The sequence below is a fragment of the Helobdella robusta genome (genome assembly GCF_000326865.2).
Source record: "Helobdella robusta unplaced genomic scaffold HELROscaffold_34, whole genome shotgun sequence".
Taxonomy (NCBI): Eukaryota; Metazoa; Annelida; class Clitellata; order Rhynchobdellida; family Glossiphoniidae; genus Helobdella; species Helobdella robusta.
Genome location: NW_008704659.1, coordinates 1,894,839 through 1,912,294, shown reverse-complemented (window position 1 = coordinate 1,912,294; position 17,456 = coordinate 1,894,839). Strand labels below are relative to the sequence as shown.

Genomic DNA, 17,456 nt, shown 5'->3' with positions numbered 1-17,456 from the left:
GATCCAGTGTATGTTGTTTGCTGGTGCTCGTCATTACCATGCAACACAAATAAAAGATAAATATAGAATAGACGAACAAATAAATAAACACTGACTTAATGTTGTTGCTGTTTGTTTGGTTAGTGATAAAGTAGTCTAAAAAACATTACCTACATGTTTTGAATGGCATAATAAATGTTTATTCAAGTTTAATTATTCGTAATATAAAGTAATATATAATAATAATTATTATTATAATTATTGGTATTATGATAATGTAGTTGTTTATGCCAGGTTTTAGTAACATTTACATGATATCTATCTAACCTACGCACATGATTTATATGTGATCAACTCATCTGAAAATAAGAGTATGCAATTTGAAAAATATCAAAACGTGCGAACGTACAAACATGTTTTCGTACTCTAGACAACAAGCACGCATACACACATTCACGCACACACTCGCTGTCACACGCACTGTCACACGCACACGCACACACAAACATTTACACAAACATTTACACAAACATTTACATTCATGCAACTAATTGCATAACGGTTACGCGTTCATTTTGCGACCTACATTTTTTATAAGTGCAGCTCGATGATGCTCAGTTGAAATTCTCGCTCTGTAATATGGTAGAAGAAAATAATATAAGTAAAATAAAATAATAATAATGATAATAGGAATTCTTCCAATTTTTTGAAAACAAAACTATCGAATGAACGAATGAATGAAAGCATAGGTGCATATTTTCGGTGCTAAAAAAATTTGCTGTAGATGTTCAGTCAATCAATCAATCAATTTATTTGTAATGCGCGATGTTCATAAGCACTGCTCACTGAATTTTAAAAACAGGGTCTTGAGATCCGCTCTGAACTTCGTTGGTGAAAAAGAAGGAAATAGAAACTTCCGGGGAAAGGGGTTAAAAAAATTAACGCAGATTTAGCTAAAGAATGTTTAACACAAATTAAAAAGATGCGAGAACAAGAAGACGATCGTAAACCGGGGGGTTTAGGTTCAATTAATATATCTGATAAGTATTTAGGAACAAATTTAAATTGAGACTTATACATAAATGTGCAAATTTTAAAAATATTTTACAGGCAGCCAATGCAAGAGAACAAGATATGGAGATATATGAGAAAAGATATGGGCACGAGCAACTAAACGAGCAGCAGAGTTAAAAGCTTTACTTAAAGGATAGAGTGTAGAATCAGTGAGACCATAGAAGAGCGAGTTAAAATAATCAAAACAATCAATCCTAGATAAAACTAAAGACTTAACAAGAAGGAGAAGAGTAGGATTGTCAAAAAAGGCGAAAGTTTTTCATTCTACGTAGATGAAAGTAAGAGCTTCTAGCAACACTATTAATCTGGGAAGAAAGAGACATGCTAGAATCAAAGATAAAGCCTAGACTATGAAACTTATAAGAAAAGTCAAGAGTTTTAGAGTCAGGTAAGATAATAGGAGAAATAGTAATAGAGTGTTTAGATTTATTAAAACAAATCAATTCAAACTTAGAAGGATTAAGCATAAGACACATAGAATCAGACCAAGCGATAATTGAAGAAAGACATAGAGATAGATTATGAAGAACACTATTGAGATTAGATGGAGGAAATGAAGTATAAATTTAAGAATTATCAGCTTATAATTGACTAGTGAAAGAAAAATTATTAATAAATACGCGGTAGTTCAGAAGTATAGAGTATAAACAGAAAAGGGCCTATGATAGAACCCTGAGGTACCCCAAAAGTTAGAGTAGAGGAGTTAGAAGTAGAATTATTAAGAACAAAGAAGGAAATTGATTACAGAGGTAAGAAGAAAATCAAGATAGACAAGAATAAGTAATATTAAAAGAAAGATGTTGTTTGAATGTATGCATGTTGGGTGTGGTTGTTTGTGTGTGCAATAAACATTAAACATCTTATTACTTTAATACTGTTGTATATACCTATTAAATCGAATTGTACGAAAAAAGACGCGCGCACACATGCACATACGTACACACGTACGCACGCAGGAACGCACGCACACAGACACGCACAAACACACGTACGCACACACGCACGTACGCACACAAACACGCACACACAAACGCAGATGGAAGAAGCATAAATAGTGGCGCTCTCATTCCAATCCACCTACACACGCGACACTCAAGGGAGGAGGAGAACAAAACTTACGTAACGCACGTAACCGACTTGGCACGATGCCAAAAACCTAAAATTATTCGACCGATATATTTTTGTGTGTTAAGGTCGTCGAATAACGCTCACAAATCTGTTGCATGTGGGCTTCCTACATCTTTAAGACATGCGTGTCTGCAAAATAAGTTGTGATGATCTTTGAACTTTTTTATTTGTATGATATTAAAACATCAAAAATGCATTTAAATGGAAATAAATCACGAGAAAGATGAATGGTTCTATGAAGATTTTTTGGACTTTTTACTACCATGGCAACAAGCAGAAAAATATTAATGTGGACTTGATACATAAAATGAAAATGTGAATAAAAATACCCAGACCATATTACATCGAACATAAGACAATGAAAAATAAACGGACGTCGTTTGTTTGCTGACCATCGCTCTGTCGTGTTTGTTTATGTTATTGTTTATGTTATTGTTTATGTTTATGTTATTGTTCTGAGCAATCATCATTTAAATCTAGAAATTATATAAAGTTGTAGAATTAACATTAAAGTTATGCAATATTAGCTTTTTCGCTGTTTTTACCTAACTCGTCTAAGTAATCTGAACAATCTAATTTACTTTTTAATTCTTTAACAACCATCATGTGAATAACAGTACGCAAACCGTCTGATAATTTAATCAGTATGCCGAAATCTAAATACAAAATTTCTAAGACCAAACAACCTCTCAAAAGTAAAAGACAAATTTCGGAGCCAGAAACAGACCAAGAAACAATAGAATTCGTGTGGTCCACGCAAGTTTCCAATGCCTGGAACAGGATGAAGTACCAGCTAGAACATCCACTTGAAGGAAGAATACCTCCTATACCTGGCATAATAGACTGCAAAAAAGATATATACATATCACAGCTGGTGCCAATGTATGCCGATGTTTTAAACGAAAGATGGAATAGGAAACAGATGGAGTTGTGGGCTCAGTATGACGAAACATCATTAGAACACGTGGTGAGAAATTTTTGGTCACCGCACTTTTTGCCGAGAAGAATTGCTCTTCCGAATATTGTAACTTTTGATAAAAGCGATGATTTAATCAAAACAACAGACAAAAAAGGTAAGAAAACTCAAGAAAAACCTGATGAGGTCAAACCAGATAAGAGCAAACAACAAGATAAAAAAAAGAAAAAGGTAGCCAATGAAGAAAAAGCGGAGAAGAATGAGCCTACTGTAGTTGCGGCCGAGAAAAGGAACATCAAAGTACCATGTATGAATATCTTTCCACAGTTGAATCTCACTCAGTCTCTGCTTTCTCTCATTTCAGAACCCAAGGTTGATAAACCCGTTATTGAAACTTCTGAATCAAATATTGAAAACAAGAAAAATCTTAAAAAAGGAACAAAGGCGGTTAAAAATAAGAAAAATAAATAAAATTTGTGTAATCAGTTCCTTCAAACGCATAACGAAGTATAATCCCTAAACTTAATTCTTCATACCTTTTAATACTTTCTACTTAAAATCCATGGATATAAAAAATCGCGTTTAAATTTCCAGGGCATGATCGATCAATGTACATTATAGTTAGTTTATCTTTTTCTATTTTCTAGACAGAAACGTTAAATGTTGATCTAATATTCAGTATCTTCATTATTAATTTCATCGTTATATCACTGCTTCGAGTAAATAAAAATTCCTTTACTTGAATTATTTATAAGATGTAAAATATGTACATTGCAAAGCATGCATTAAAAATACACTTATGTAAAATCAATCTTTGTTATTCTGATGAGTTTACGGCTATATATGTGTTGTGTTAATCATGGATATAATGTGTGCATAATTGATAAAGATTCCATATCGATGTAATGAAAATAAATTAAAATTATTTATCTTTGTTTGTTTTTATCGCTCATAGTTTGTGGGTAGATTTGATTGTTTACGATTGAGATTGTGAAAGTTCGCCGTTGTTTTAATTAATTAAATTGTTCAAAATTTAACGCAAAATTCTCAAAATGACTTCAAACAAGACAGTTTCAAGAGATTTTCAAATGATGATGAATATCATGAAAGACATGGGCATCACTGATTACGAACCTGGGGTTGTTAATCAACTAGTTGAGTTTACTTACCGTGAGTATTTCTATTTATTTATTAATTTATAATTTAATTTAATTTACTATTTGTGTTGTTCACAATATTACAAGTACTCTGTCTATATTTTTTTTTAAACTTTTTAGTTTTATTTTATAGTTTATTTATAATTTTTCTTGTTTGATTATTTTATATTTCATTTTTTTTAGTTAGTTAGATTTAATTAATAAATATTTATTAATTAATTATTGAAAGGTTATGTCACGGAAATGCTTGATGATGCCAAAATGTTTGCTAATCACTTTGGCAAAAAGAGCGTAGACAGTGATGATTTGAGGATAGCTGCTCAGATGAAACTGGAAACTTCACTGACAAACCCTCCCCCAAGAGAAGTAATTTTTATTGAATTTTTTTATTTTTTTCCATATATATTCATTTCATGAACTTATAATTTAATTACAGTTGCTGCTAGAGCTGGCGAGAACAAAGAATTCAATTCCTCTTCCTCCAGTCAAGCCATTCAGTGGCCCCAAACTTCCTCAAGACAGATACTGCTTGACTAATCCTAATTATCAGCTTGTCGCTGTTAAAAGAGTAAACATTAAATATTCAGTTTATTTAGTCATTTTAATGAATGAATTAACTTAATAATTTATTAATAATATAATTATTATTTATTAATAAATATAAATAAAAAATTATTTTGACAGACTTTTGTAAATAAAAATAACCCCAACTTGCCAAAGTTCAATACAACATCGCTGAATGCACAGAACAACATGACAGGTAAGTTTAACATGATTTTTTCTAGAAAAATGTTTTAGAATTCTAATAAATGTTGTACGTCTAATGATTAATTGATTTAAATATTTTTATATAGCGTCATTTTCATTGCTGAGCAATGCAAACCAGCCTTCAGCATTCAAGAGGAAAAGAGAAGACGATGAATATGGCATTTGAATTTCATTGATTTCTTTTATCCCTGTTTTGACTTTTGCTCATTTTTTTAACGTTAAACTTTAGTGAATCATAAATTTTTATTATAAAGAGAATTATTTTTCTAAAATCTTGTACACTATATCTATTAATATGATTGTTGAAAACATCAGTGTCGTCAGATGAAATTGTCATCACTATGCCAAATGTTACGTATGCAATGCATCCATGTATGTATATAATTAAAATGCATGTTTAACTTCAATGGCACTTCAAAATGTTTAACAGCGTGTGTACGGATATGGCGTTATAAAAGCATTATACTATTTTACCATATGATAGATGAAGATTTCTCTGCATTCGAATCCCGTCATTGTAACTCATACTCGAGCAGTTTTCTCCTATATCACTGTCCATTCAATATATGTTTTGATATAAACATTGCAAATTTTTAATTTTTCCCATTTCATTATTTCAAAACCGGATGGGTATTGTGCGATAAGTCTTGTGCGATAGTCGTATTAAATTTGTCATTAATATTACAATGTCCTTAAAATTCATCGATTTAATCTACCTTTTAATAAGTTGTTTCTTCAATGATCACGACGTTTGCTTTTAGTTATTTTAATATATTTGATACCTTGACATCGTAAGCAAAAAGTTGCTCTACAAAAAAATCGAGTTTAAATAATTTTTAGTTTAAAAATTTATTTTGTCTTTCCATAAAGTAATATGAAACTAGTATGATGGAAACCGTGTATTTATATGTATATATATAATATATATAGAATAAAATGATGGCGACATAGTTGGTTGCTGGGTTAGAGATTTTAAATTTCATCCGAGAAGTTGCATTTGTTGTGACATTTTTGTTTTGTGCATAAAAAGATTTATTTGATAAATTTTTGAATTGCTAACTGCCGGAATATGCCAGACGACGATGACCTGTTAGTTTTGATGTTGACTGCTGTTTTTTTAGTTTTCCTATTATTTATTAACTAACTAACTAAATTCTTGCTAAATCCGTAAAGTGGTATAATACATCAGTTATGATTAATAAACGTAAATAAATAAACGAGTCTGTAAATCTGAAATCTTAACGACTTAACCTAACAAACTATGAAATAATTATAATAAAATACCACATTTAAAAAGCAAGTTAGATTAGTTAGTGATTAGATTAGATGTTTAAATAATAATAATGTTTACAAGAATTTATATTTTTATAAACATTATTTAATATAGATATTAATATAAATTAATATTAGTATTAATATAAATCTGATTACAAATTGTTTAAGAAGTGATGAGTTCAGTCGGCGACTGCAAGAATTCACTATGAAAAAGAGGGACATGCTGTTTTCAGAGGTTGATCTGAGTGACTGTGTGGCTGGTTCTGGCATCTACCATCATAAACTACTGGACATCAATTCTAATGGTCAGATAATTAAAATTATATTATTATATAAATTTAATGAATATTAGTTATATTAATTTTATAATATTTTTTTAAATTGTTATGGTATTACACTATTAGTATATTAGATTATGATTATGTGATTATGCTGATTACAGATTATTGCATTTTATTAATTTTTGTATCAGTACATGTCAAAAATTCATATAAAAAATCTTTTCCCAGAAAACTTCACCAATGTACCTCCTTTAGAAGTTTTCATGGATGTCCCAAAAACGTCGAGAATTGATCATTTTTATAAGGTTACTAATTTAATTTGAATGAAAAATAACCTGATTTTTTAAAATGACATTACCAGGTGCTACTTTTACTTTCTCTCTAGAGTCTAGGCGTATTTACAATGCAATCCAGTTGTTTTTGACAACTTTCAATTTCCAACGCAATCAACATTACACACACAACACAACATGTGAATATTCATAAATCCAAAGCATCACATACATCGCATGTAATATGCAGGAATCTCTTTGCATTCGAACCCGGTCAGTGCAACAGCATAACCATGCGCTTCAACCATTACACCACCCATTTCTAAAAACTCTTAATCACATTGGATAATGTCATGTCATTAATGTCATTTTTCTTTGTAGAATGTGGAGAAAGGGAATGTGCTTACTGGTGTCATAACATCAGTAATTGATGTCGGCTTCTACATGAATCTGTTGGCCGTTGACGTTGGCAAAGCTAGGAGTCTTCACGATTTGAAACTATCTGTAATGCAATTTTCATGATTTTTATTAATGATGATATATTTAAAATTATTATTTTTGTATCATTTTTCTGTTTAATTTTAGTTAATTTTTTTGTTTAATTCACTTTAATCAGTTGTTCAAATGTTTTTAAAAAAATTAGGAATATGCATATATATATATATATATAGATATCTTGTTTTAAAAAATTTATAACCAAATTATTATTACTTATTATTTTTTTATTATTATTTATTATTAATTATATTACTTATTGTTGCTATTATTGGTCTTTTATTAATTATTATTATCATCAAAAGGCCTTTTGTCCGAGTCGAGAAATTGAGAAACATCGACACCACGATGACGTTCTGGAGCAGTTTGCCATTAAGGATGTTGTAAGAGGTATGGGGACTGATAGATTTTTACTGTAACGTAATGTTGTGTTGTTAGTGTTATAGATGTGGTTGTTGTTTTTGTTTTGTAATAGATAGAGTTGTTGTTTTTGTTTTGTATGTGATGTTTAGTTGCAGTAATGTTATTTATGATGTTTTTTGGTGTAATTTTTGTTCTTGTTAATGTCATTTATGACGTTGATGTTGTGTGATGTAATAGTAGTAGTAGTAGTTGTTGTTGTTGTTGTTGTTGTTGTTGTGATATCTACATTGTGATACGTCCTACCTTGGGAAACCGGGTCTCTGGATGCAAAACGAAGATTGATTGATTGATTGTTGTGATATCAATGTTTATATTAATGTTGTCATGCTCCTATTTTTAGTAGTTTGGTTTTTTGAGGTTTTTTTTATTTTTTTTAATTAATTTTTTCAAAATTTAGAACAAAACCATACTAATACTTCACCATGCTTGGCTTCATTCCTACGTCACTCAATTACATAAATCCTCTCTTTTTTTCCAAACACTCCAGCTGTGGTGATAAAAGTGAACTTAGATAAAATAACTGTTTCCCTACAACATCATCATCTCACATCATCTCTGAGATCTATCAAATTGGTTAGTTCTTCCGGTTTCATGTATCTTCTTTATGAGTGAGTGAATTAATGAATGAACGAATGAATGTATGCATAAATGGATGGATGAATGAATGAATGGATGAATGAATGAATAAATGAATGAATGAATGGACAAGTAAATGAATAAATAAATGAATGGGAGGACGATGAACAAATGAAAGAATAAATAAATGAATTAATGTTCTGACATTCACATTTCATTTACTACTTACTGTGTTTAATTTTTTTATCATATAAAAAGGGAATATTATCAGATGAGGAAATATCATTATATTACAGGTTGGTTGTGTGGTGCTGATGATGATGGTGATGATGATGATCAATTTGATGATGATGATGACGGCGATAGATTTTATGGTGATATTTATGGTGGTTGTCTAACTTAGTCCTAACATAAACTTGAAAATACATACTGCCTATTTTTAACATGTTAATAAAATCATAATATTTGCACATCCCTGTTTTTTTGCCTATCTCTAATCCTTATTCTCAACCTAAACAGTCGAACCCTGAAATACGAAGGCCAGGCGTACAATGACATCATGAAAAGTTCTCTGGAATATGAAAACCCATCGAACATCTCGAATCTTGGAATCATGTTTGGGCTGAGTGGCCTCAAGTGTCGACCATCTTTGATGAGGGGGCTTTTCAAGTTAGTGATTATTGAGATGATGTTGATGTTGGTGATGATGAGTAGGATGATGGTGGTGAAAATGAGTGTAGTGTGAGCGATGCTGGATTTTATTATGAGATTTTTTAGATTTTTCCGACTGTTAATATTTGGTTTGCTATTGTTATCCATGTTACTAAAGCAGATTATCGTTTTTAAATTATTTTCTAATTAAATTAAATTAATTATTTGGTGGTTTATTGGTTAATGGTTATTTTATAATTAATTCATAAATTCATTAATCCAGAGTTCAATATCCTGAAGATTCTTATGGCGATTATTTGAGAAAGAAGCAGTCATATAAGCTTGCTATGAAGAAGTAAGAGTTTTTGGTGAAGATGACGTGGCGATGACGTAACGATGATGATAACGATGGTGGTGCAATCTATGATGATTTTAGTGAGGATGATGATGATTTTCATGATATCGATGATGACGTTGGTGGTGATGTTGATATATATTTAGACGTGCATCTTAAACATCATCAAAATCTTCAATCAAACCGCCATCATCACGACATTGTCTTCATCATCACCTCACCATCATCACTTCATCATCATCACTTCATCATACATCATCATTAACAGTCATCCTCATTGGAATATAGTCACAGCATCACATAACCATCATCGCCTTTGATATCATCCTTTATCCACCGTCGTAACAGTATAACGACGGCCGTAACGTACGTGAAGGCGGAGCAGAACATTGAAGCCATGCAAGTGCTGAATAGGGCCCTAGAAATTGACCCGGATAACGTCGAGGGACTTGTTGTGAGAGGAGCGCTGTATGTTTTCATGACTATTTTCTTTTGTTTCATTTTGGGTTTTTTGTTTGTCCACCTTTGTAATTGTTTCTTTTTTTTAGTATTACAATGTTTTATTATTCCTATTAGTATTATTATTATTATTTATTTTTATTGTTTTATTAAGCCAAGGAAACATTGGAAACTACAAAAAAGCCATAGAAGATTTTGACAAGGCATTGATTGTGGACCAACATCACAGAAACGCCAACAAATATTTGCGCACCGTGCTCATCAGCTTTGCTAAGAAGTTCGTACGTGTGTGTGTGTGTGTGTGGGAGAGAGAGAGAGAGAGAGAGAGAGAGAGAGAATGGGCGTATTTTGATGATTAAGCATTTGTAGATCATTTCTAGTTTGCTAGAAGATTGAGATTATTTTTGTTCGTATGTTGAAAATATGTGTCATCATCAGTTCACATTATAAGTATTTGTCTATGGTCTAATCTAGTATTAATTAATTCATCCATTTTTATGAATCAATCGTTTTGTATTCATTTATCAGTAATTTTCTTTTTGTATCCCTCCACCTTTCATTCAATGTTTCAATCGATCAATCAATCAACTCTCTCTTTTAATCTATCTCATCCATCCGTCCATTTCTCATTTGTTCATCTATCTCTCAATCCATCAATTTATCCATCTGTCTTCCAACCTATCCTTCATTAATTTATTCATCCATCATTCGTTTAATCCATCATTCAATCACTCATTCATTCAGTTTGATATCAGAGGACAAAACGCACCAGGCGATTGATCTGTTGAAGAGGGCGAGAGATGTTAACAAAAAGGTGAGGGTAAATTATAATAATAGAGATGGTGATATTGAAGAGGAGGAAGAGGAAGAAGAGGATGTTGAAGATGAGATCAATAAATTGATCACAACTGCAAATAACAGGGTTTGTCTTTGGTTTAATTTAATATTGTTATCATTATTAAAAATAACTAATTATGATTTTGTTAATATTATTGTTAATCGTTATTTAAGGTTTTTATTTTTTAAGTATAAATGTTTATCTGTCTCTGTCTGTCTATCTATCTATCTATCTATCTATCTATCTATCTATCTATCTATCTATCTATCTATCTATCTATCTATCTATCTATCTATCTATCTATCTATCTATCTATCTATCTATCTATCTATCTGTCTGTTTATCTATCTATCTATCTATCTATCTATCTATCTATCTATCTATCTATCTATCTATCTATCTATCTATCTATCTATCTATCTATCTATCTATCTATCTATCTATCTATCTATCTATCTATCTATCTATCTATCTGTCTGTCTGTTTATCTATCTATCTATCTATCTATCTATCTATCTATCTATCTATCTATCTATCTATCTATCTATCTATCTATCTATCTATCTATCTATCTATCTATCTGTCTGTCTGTTTATCTATCTATCTATCTATCTATCTATCAATCAATCTACACACTGTTGTAACTTTTCTTCACATGTGTCCATCAAACCGAACACGACGACGACGATGACAACAACAACGACAACAACAACAACAATGATGGTGATGGTTGTAATAATGATATCATTAATGGTGATGATGAAAATCATTTCGTCACTGGATGTTGGCAATGGTATAACACTGATGATGATGATAATTGTGATGGTTAACTTTTATCATATTGTCACTACTGTTGTTGCTGCTGCTGCTGCTACTACTACTACTACTGCTGCTAATACTACTACTACTCCTGCTGCTACTATTGCTACTTTTTTCATATGGTTTGGTTGCCATTGCTTTTTGTTCTTTTTTTTGTTCCAACACCTCAAAATATAAATGCTAATCAATGATTTCCGTTTTCATAATTTAAATATATTATTAAAAATAATAATTAATATTGATTACACTTAGAAAGTTCTCCACCATTCAAATAAAAGTTTAGATGAGGGTCCTAGCTGTGGTGGTGGTGGTGGCAGCGGTGGTTACGGCAATAATGATGAGCGAAAGCATCGGAGGTATTCACAGAGTGGATCCAGGTAAACTATTTCAGAGGTTGAGTAATTTGTAAATCGAATTGTTTGATACAACATTTTAATTTTTTAGGGTTCAATCGAAGTCGGCGTCTAGCAGCAAATACTTGCCTGCCGTCAAGTATTATTCTCCAGTTCTGCTTAGTGATGACGATGCTGGAGAAGTTTTCGGACCACAGCTGCCTCCGAGTGAGGCGAAGAAAGCTGGTAAATCCTTGAAGAGGAGAAGAATGAGTAAGAGAACTTCATCATCCGATGATGATAACAGTGGATCATCGTCGTCTAGCTCGTCATCGTCTTCATCTTCATCATCATCATCATCTACGTCGTCATCTTCGTCAGATGATAATGATGAGGATGGAAGTAGTGAGGAACGTAAAATATTAGCTTCAACTGACGATGCGTCGAAAAATTCAAACGTTTCTAACCGTAGTGAAGTGGTGAAATCAAAGTCGAACCAGAAGACAAAGAGATTAAAATCGTCAACATCATCATCTTCATCATCCGGTGAATCTGACGTGAAAACAATTACGAAATCGTCACAGAAATTTGATAAATCATCTAGTAAAAAATCGCTCCATTCCAAAACATCATACGAACACCAGAGCAATTACCACAAAACTTACTACGACCGGAACAAACTTGACACTAAGCATGAGCAACTCTTCAGGAATAAAAGCAGTAAATCGTACAGCGATTCCAAACCATCTCATTACGATTCTGAATACAATTCAAAACGCCTCAACAACTTATCAGAAAAATTCAGAACTGAAGCAAAACTTGGTAGGAACTATGAGCAAAGGAAGGAAGTGTATGGAAAATCGAAACAGTATACCGATGACCATATAAAGAAAAAATTAACTTACAAAAATTATGCCGGAGGTGATGCCATACATGATTCAAAAAGACTAAACGCGCCTGCAGAGAATAAGAGTGCAACTGGCTTGAATAAAGCTGAAAATAACGCTGAAAATATTCCGGGTGAGAGTTTGGAAGAGATGGAATCATTTTTAAAAGAATTGAAATCAAAGCAAAAGTTGAATCGACCAAAGCAATAAATACCTTTCGTTAATTATTTTAAATCAATTTATTGATCTTTTTTTTTCAGTTACACCCAGTTTGTTAAATAAAAAGTTCTTTCTGACCTCGTAAAAGTTTTCAATATTTAGGCGACAAATATGAAATTTTTTGTTGAGTGGACATATGTTTTCGTTGCGTTAGCCGCACTCTCATGCGTAATGATGCGTGGCGTTAAACGATACAAACGTAGTTTTTTTTAGCAGTAGAAGTAGAATAAAAAAAAAACGTGGAAGTGTGCGAGCGCGCAGGAAATATTACATTTAAAAATGGCTTCATTTACTGAGTGCATTGACGTTTGAGATGTCTCCATTTTAAAGATTGGGTGCATAAATTTGTCTCGGTTGGCACGTTTATTTTCATCTTCAGTCATCTTTGTGCAATCGGCTGGTTTGAAGTTTCGGTTGATGTTTATGATTGATAATCGCTTTTAAAACAGAAAACAAATGGTCCTATCGTTATCGTACAATAATAATGCTTCTATTAATATAACACAAGAAGAGGTTCATTTTAAATTTTTGGTTACAAACTCTTCTCAATGACTATGTCCTTGAACCGAATCCACTCGAAGCATTAATTAATCTTACTCAGCGTGCGACATCAACCTGACTCCAGGGTGCATCACTACTCATAATTTGATGACGTGACAGCTCTGAAATGTTCAAACTTACGTGGATGTGGTGCGGTTCGCTACTAATTACTTCTTACAGTACGAACGTCAGATGATAGATGCGAACGCTCGCACGAACATCACGGCGAACATGAGACGCGGATAATTATTATATAGAGTACACGAAACATAATATTGTAAAGGATAATTATATAGTCCGCTACACACACATACACAGCAGCAACTGGTGTATGGTAGAAATGCTGGTAGGAAGCCAGGATGAGATGATGATGTCTGTTTGCGAAATGATTAGTTTGCAAGTATAATTGCTAACGAGCTTGCGTGCACGATTCGTAAATAATTGAGTGTTTGTACGTAGATTAGATGAATGGAATGACTGGCTGTGGCTGTTAGGCGCCCACTTATGATAAATAACTGCGAAATAATGATCTGCTGTCGCGCTGTTTAATTCAGACGCAAGCTTTTTTCGTTGGATTATCTCGTTCGAGATAAATATTTTAACTGCACGAAGGCATGTAAATAGTTTGCTGAATAGTTTATTATAAATTTAACCACACTAAGACAACTAGGCTGAAAGTGATTAACACTATATTATAAAAATTTATTTACATTATACTATAAACAGATTACCTTAACAAGACGTTTACAAGCGCTAACTAAAATTATTTATAGCATATTTATTTACATAGGAATGGAGTGCGCGCCGCGCAAAGTTCATGCTGAATACTTGACCAGTTAATTAGTGTAATTATAAAAACTAGCAAAATAAATATTAACATCCTGTACAGAGCAGGCCTGTGTGTATTTGTTTATGTTCGTGTCAATGCTGGTGTGTGTATGTGTGTGTTGATATTTCTATGCGTGTGTATGTGTTTGCGTATGTGTGCATATGCGTGCGTGTTGGCACTAAAAGACACTTGGCACTTGAATATATTTCATAATTATACCTACATGTGCATTAAAATTAACGCATTTATCGCTAGTTGTATTTGTAAATTCATACATTCAAGTGTACACTCATTGATCAGAATGAATGTTTTTTTATATAAAGTGTTAAAAAAATATTAGTAAAACAAATCTTCAAATTTAAAAATATGCTTAAGTTACCAGAGCAGCAAATGAAAAAGAAAAAAGTAGGCACTGTTCAGTGAGTTAGTAACGATGAGGCATTCTGTATGATGTTCGTGGGGTCGTTTTGCTCAGGGACGGTGGGGCAGGGAATGCTGATGGCGTTGTGATGGGGGACCACTTCAGAGTTATTTTTGAACGTGAACTGATCCAATTCGTGATAAAATGGCGACATGGGAACGTCGTACGTACGGGGACTCTCTTGTTGAAATTGCGACGATGAAAAGTTTCGAACTTGCGATGAGATGTTGCGTTTAATATTGGAGGTGCTGTATTTGCGGTCCACTGTATTGCAGTGGACCTGATTGGTCGAGTAGTAAGGCCCGTGAGCAGGGCACCAAGCAGTTTCGGGGTAGCATCCGGCAATTTTCCTCATTTGCATGGTCGTGGCATAATCTCTCGGCATCTGAGGCAGTTTCTTGTCCGGATGGCTGGCAAGCATGGGGTACAATTCGCACATGCTGTATGATTGGTGCAGGCACGGCTGGTGCCCCGTCGAATACTTCTCTTGCGAGAAACTTTGCGATGATGGGTTATCTTCCTGCGGTTTGAATGCCATCGCTTGCTTGTGTCTGCATGTTTGAGTTGGAGACAATGTTTGGTCAATATGCTGTGCACGCCTTCTAGTGATATTTAATAAAAATAATAAAAATCACGTTCCATAAAAAAAAATGTCCATGACATGCGACGAAATGTTTTTTTAAAAATTACTAGCCGAAATGGCCAGGCTTCCAAGCAGTATAGTCCGACAACGATGATAATTGTTGAGATGATGAGGGCCACAGCTATGACGATTGTGATCATAACTGAATGTATTTGCAAGCATTTATGATATCATCAATGATATGATAATGATATGATATCTTCAATGATATGATAATGGTATCATGCAGTTATGGCGTGCGGGCAAATGATGATGGTAGTTATATTAAGTCAGAACTCAAAACAAAAGTCAGAAACATTGTTACTGGTTAGCAGCCATCGTTTGCAAATCAATATCGCTCCAATGCCGTATTTTTTATATATACTTAAATTACTCTACATGCGATAATATTTAAAAGTGTTTAATATAGTTTAAACAATTCGTTTTTTTACTAATTTTAAAATTGCTTAATTGAAAATTGAAAACAATAAAATGTAGGGTTTCAAAATCTACGAACCTGCAAATTTACCTTGAGAAGTTTTATCATCAGCAAGAACGGCCGAGGTGACAGCCCCCATTGTACAGTTTTCCTCCGTCAGTGAAGTCCAAACCCCATCGTGGCAGGTCAGATGCAAGCTGGAGTGGTCGCCAATGAGGCATTCAACTGTTATATTCAAGCCCGAGTCGAACAAAAGCCTCGCAAAAGATGGCGTCTCATAAGGCTGGCACTCTGAAACTGAGATTAAAGCACAATCATAAAATTTGTAGATAGTGCGTAGTATTCACACTTGTTTATACAAACATTATAGATATAATTTGTAAATTATAAAACCACTAACTATCGTATTGAATGAAGTAAGAGGTGTCCTGTTGTTGTGGCACAAACCAGATTCTAAGACTTTTCCCGCCGTCAACATGCAGCTGTCTCTTCCGTTCTTCTTCTCTGCATATTGGAGTGTCGTTCATGTAGGCGAGTATTAATTTCTCAGGAGAACCATTTCTAGCAGGAGAAACACCGACAGCTTCGTAATCCCACAGTGTAAAAGTAACCCGGTGTAACTTTGTAATGTTGAAAAACCACGGACAGTTCCTTAGGCCCACGTCTTGAACCAAGTTTGACAAGTAGCCAGATTGTTTCATAGGAACTGCTATGGGTCTTCCTAGGCAGGCGGCGTTCTCAAAAACTAAATCTGCACATTCAAATGAAAAACATTTTGCAATTTAAAATTGCTACGTGCACCGAGCGAAGGTGCGTTGGTAACTTTAAAAAACTTCCTACTTACATTTGAGGCACGTGTAGGACACTGAGATTTTATTAGAAAACTCGGCACTGCATGGAGCTTCCTTGTAGAATTTTGCATTGAATTGAGAATTCCAATGTTCGAGTTGGCAAGACTGACGACCGGAGCAAATCTTTCCAGCTTCTTCTGTAACATCAACGCCACAGATTTTTTTATCGTTCACATTACATCTTATCGAGAAGAATCGACCGTAGTAGGCCTTTCTGGTTTTAAAAAAGTTTAAAATTGTTTTTCTTGCCAATGTTTTTTAATATATATATATATATATATATATATATATATATATATATATATATATATATATTAGATATAAGACATACAGTTTTATTCGGTCTCCGCATATTCAACATCATAACTTTTATTCACTTATTTGATATGTTGTTGGTTATGAATATTATGAATATGAATAAATGGAAATTAAATTAAATAACGAAAAATTAGAAAATTAATAATAAACTTGTTTACTCGATTCTTATGAGAGAGTTTCTCGGGCATGTGATGTTTTCGCTGACGCAAATATGTAGTTCTGAAATTTAACCAAAAAATTATATTATTTACTTGGCGCTTTGTAAGTGTTTGTTTGTATGTTTGTTTGTATGTGTCTTTGTTTGTAAGGTTATGTATATGGTTGTATGTGTTGTTAATGTGTTTATTTTTATACGTGAATTGTAAAGAATAAAATAAATCGCTATTTCATTTATGAAAATTTTTAGCATGTTGAGACAGTCGCGCCGAGATTCTGGCAAGTTGTCAAATATTTCAATATTTCCGTATTTATGTAGAATTTCAAGAAGGTTGCGAATAAAAAGCCGATCTAAATTTTTTTTATATAACTGTAA

At 32.9% G+C, this 17,456-nt stretch overlaps 4 protein-coding genes across 4 annotated transcripts; 3 read left to right on the top strand and 1 right to left on the bottom strand.

The window, feature by feature from the left end:
- Positions 1-2,827: 2,827 nt before the first annotated feature.
- On the top strand, positions 2,828-3,568 carry HELRODRAFT_175704 (hypothetical protein; the record flags this gene model as incomplete). The annotated part of the gene is made up of 1 exon (XM_009023104.1): positions 2,828-3,568. The coding sequence occupies one exon, from the start codon at positions 2,828-2,830 to the stop codon at positions 3,566-3,568; it is 741 nt and encodes a 246-aa protein (XP_009021352.1).
- A 581-nt stretch (positions 3,569-4,149) lies between these two features.
- On the top strand, positions 4,150-5,188 carry HELRODRAFT_175703 (hypothetical protein; the record flags this gene model as incomplete). The annotated part of the gene is made up of 5 exons (XM_009023103.1): positions 4,150-4,267; positions 4,484-4,620; positions 4,691-4,822; positions 4,939-5,014; positions 5,109-5,188. The coding sequence occupies 5 exons, from the start codon at positions 4,150-4,152 to the stop codon at positions 5,186-5,188; spliced, it is 543 nt and encodes a 180-aa protein (XP_009021351.1).
- A 777-nt stretch (positions 5,189-5,965) lies between these two features.
- On the top strand, positions 5,966-13,020 carry HELRODRAFT_192583 (hypothetical protein). The gene is made up of 14 exons (XM_009023102.1): positions 5,966-6,111; positions 6,466-6,602; positions 6,807-6,883; positions 7,232-7,354; positions 7,651-7,735; positions 8,256-8,341; positions 8,603-8,640; positions 8,864-9,013; positions 9,279-9,350; positions 9,699-9,818; positions 9,964-10,086; positions 10,554-10,731; positions 11,719-11,843; positions 11,911-13,020. Exons 1-14 carry the CDS (start codon positions 6,092-6,094, stop codon positions 12,893-12,895), a joined length of 2,319 nt encoding a protein of 772 aa, XP_009021350.1. The 5' UTR covers positions 5,966-6,091; the 3' UTR covers positions 12,896-13,020.
- Positions 13,021-14,065: 1,045 nt separating this feature from the next.
- HELRODRAFT_192582 (hypothetical protein) lies at positions 14,066-17,112 on the bottom strand (the record flags this gene model as incomplete). The annotated part of the gene is made up of 6 exons (XM_009023101.1): positions 14,066-15,245; positions 15,356-15,479; positions 15,834-16,052; positions 16,156-16,506; positions 16,600-16,820; positions 17,075-17,112. The coding sequence occupies 6 exons, from the start codon at positions 17,110-17,112 to the stop codon at positions 14,690-14,692; spliced, it is 1,509 nt and encodes a 502-aa protein (XP_009021349.1). The 3' UTR covers positions 14,066-14,689.
- Between the last annotated feature and the right edge of the window lie 344 nt (positions 17,113-17,456).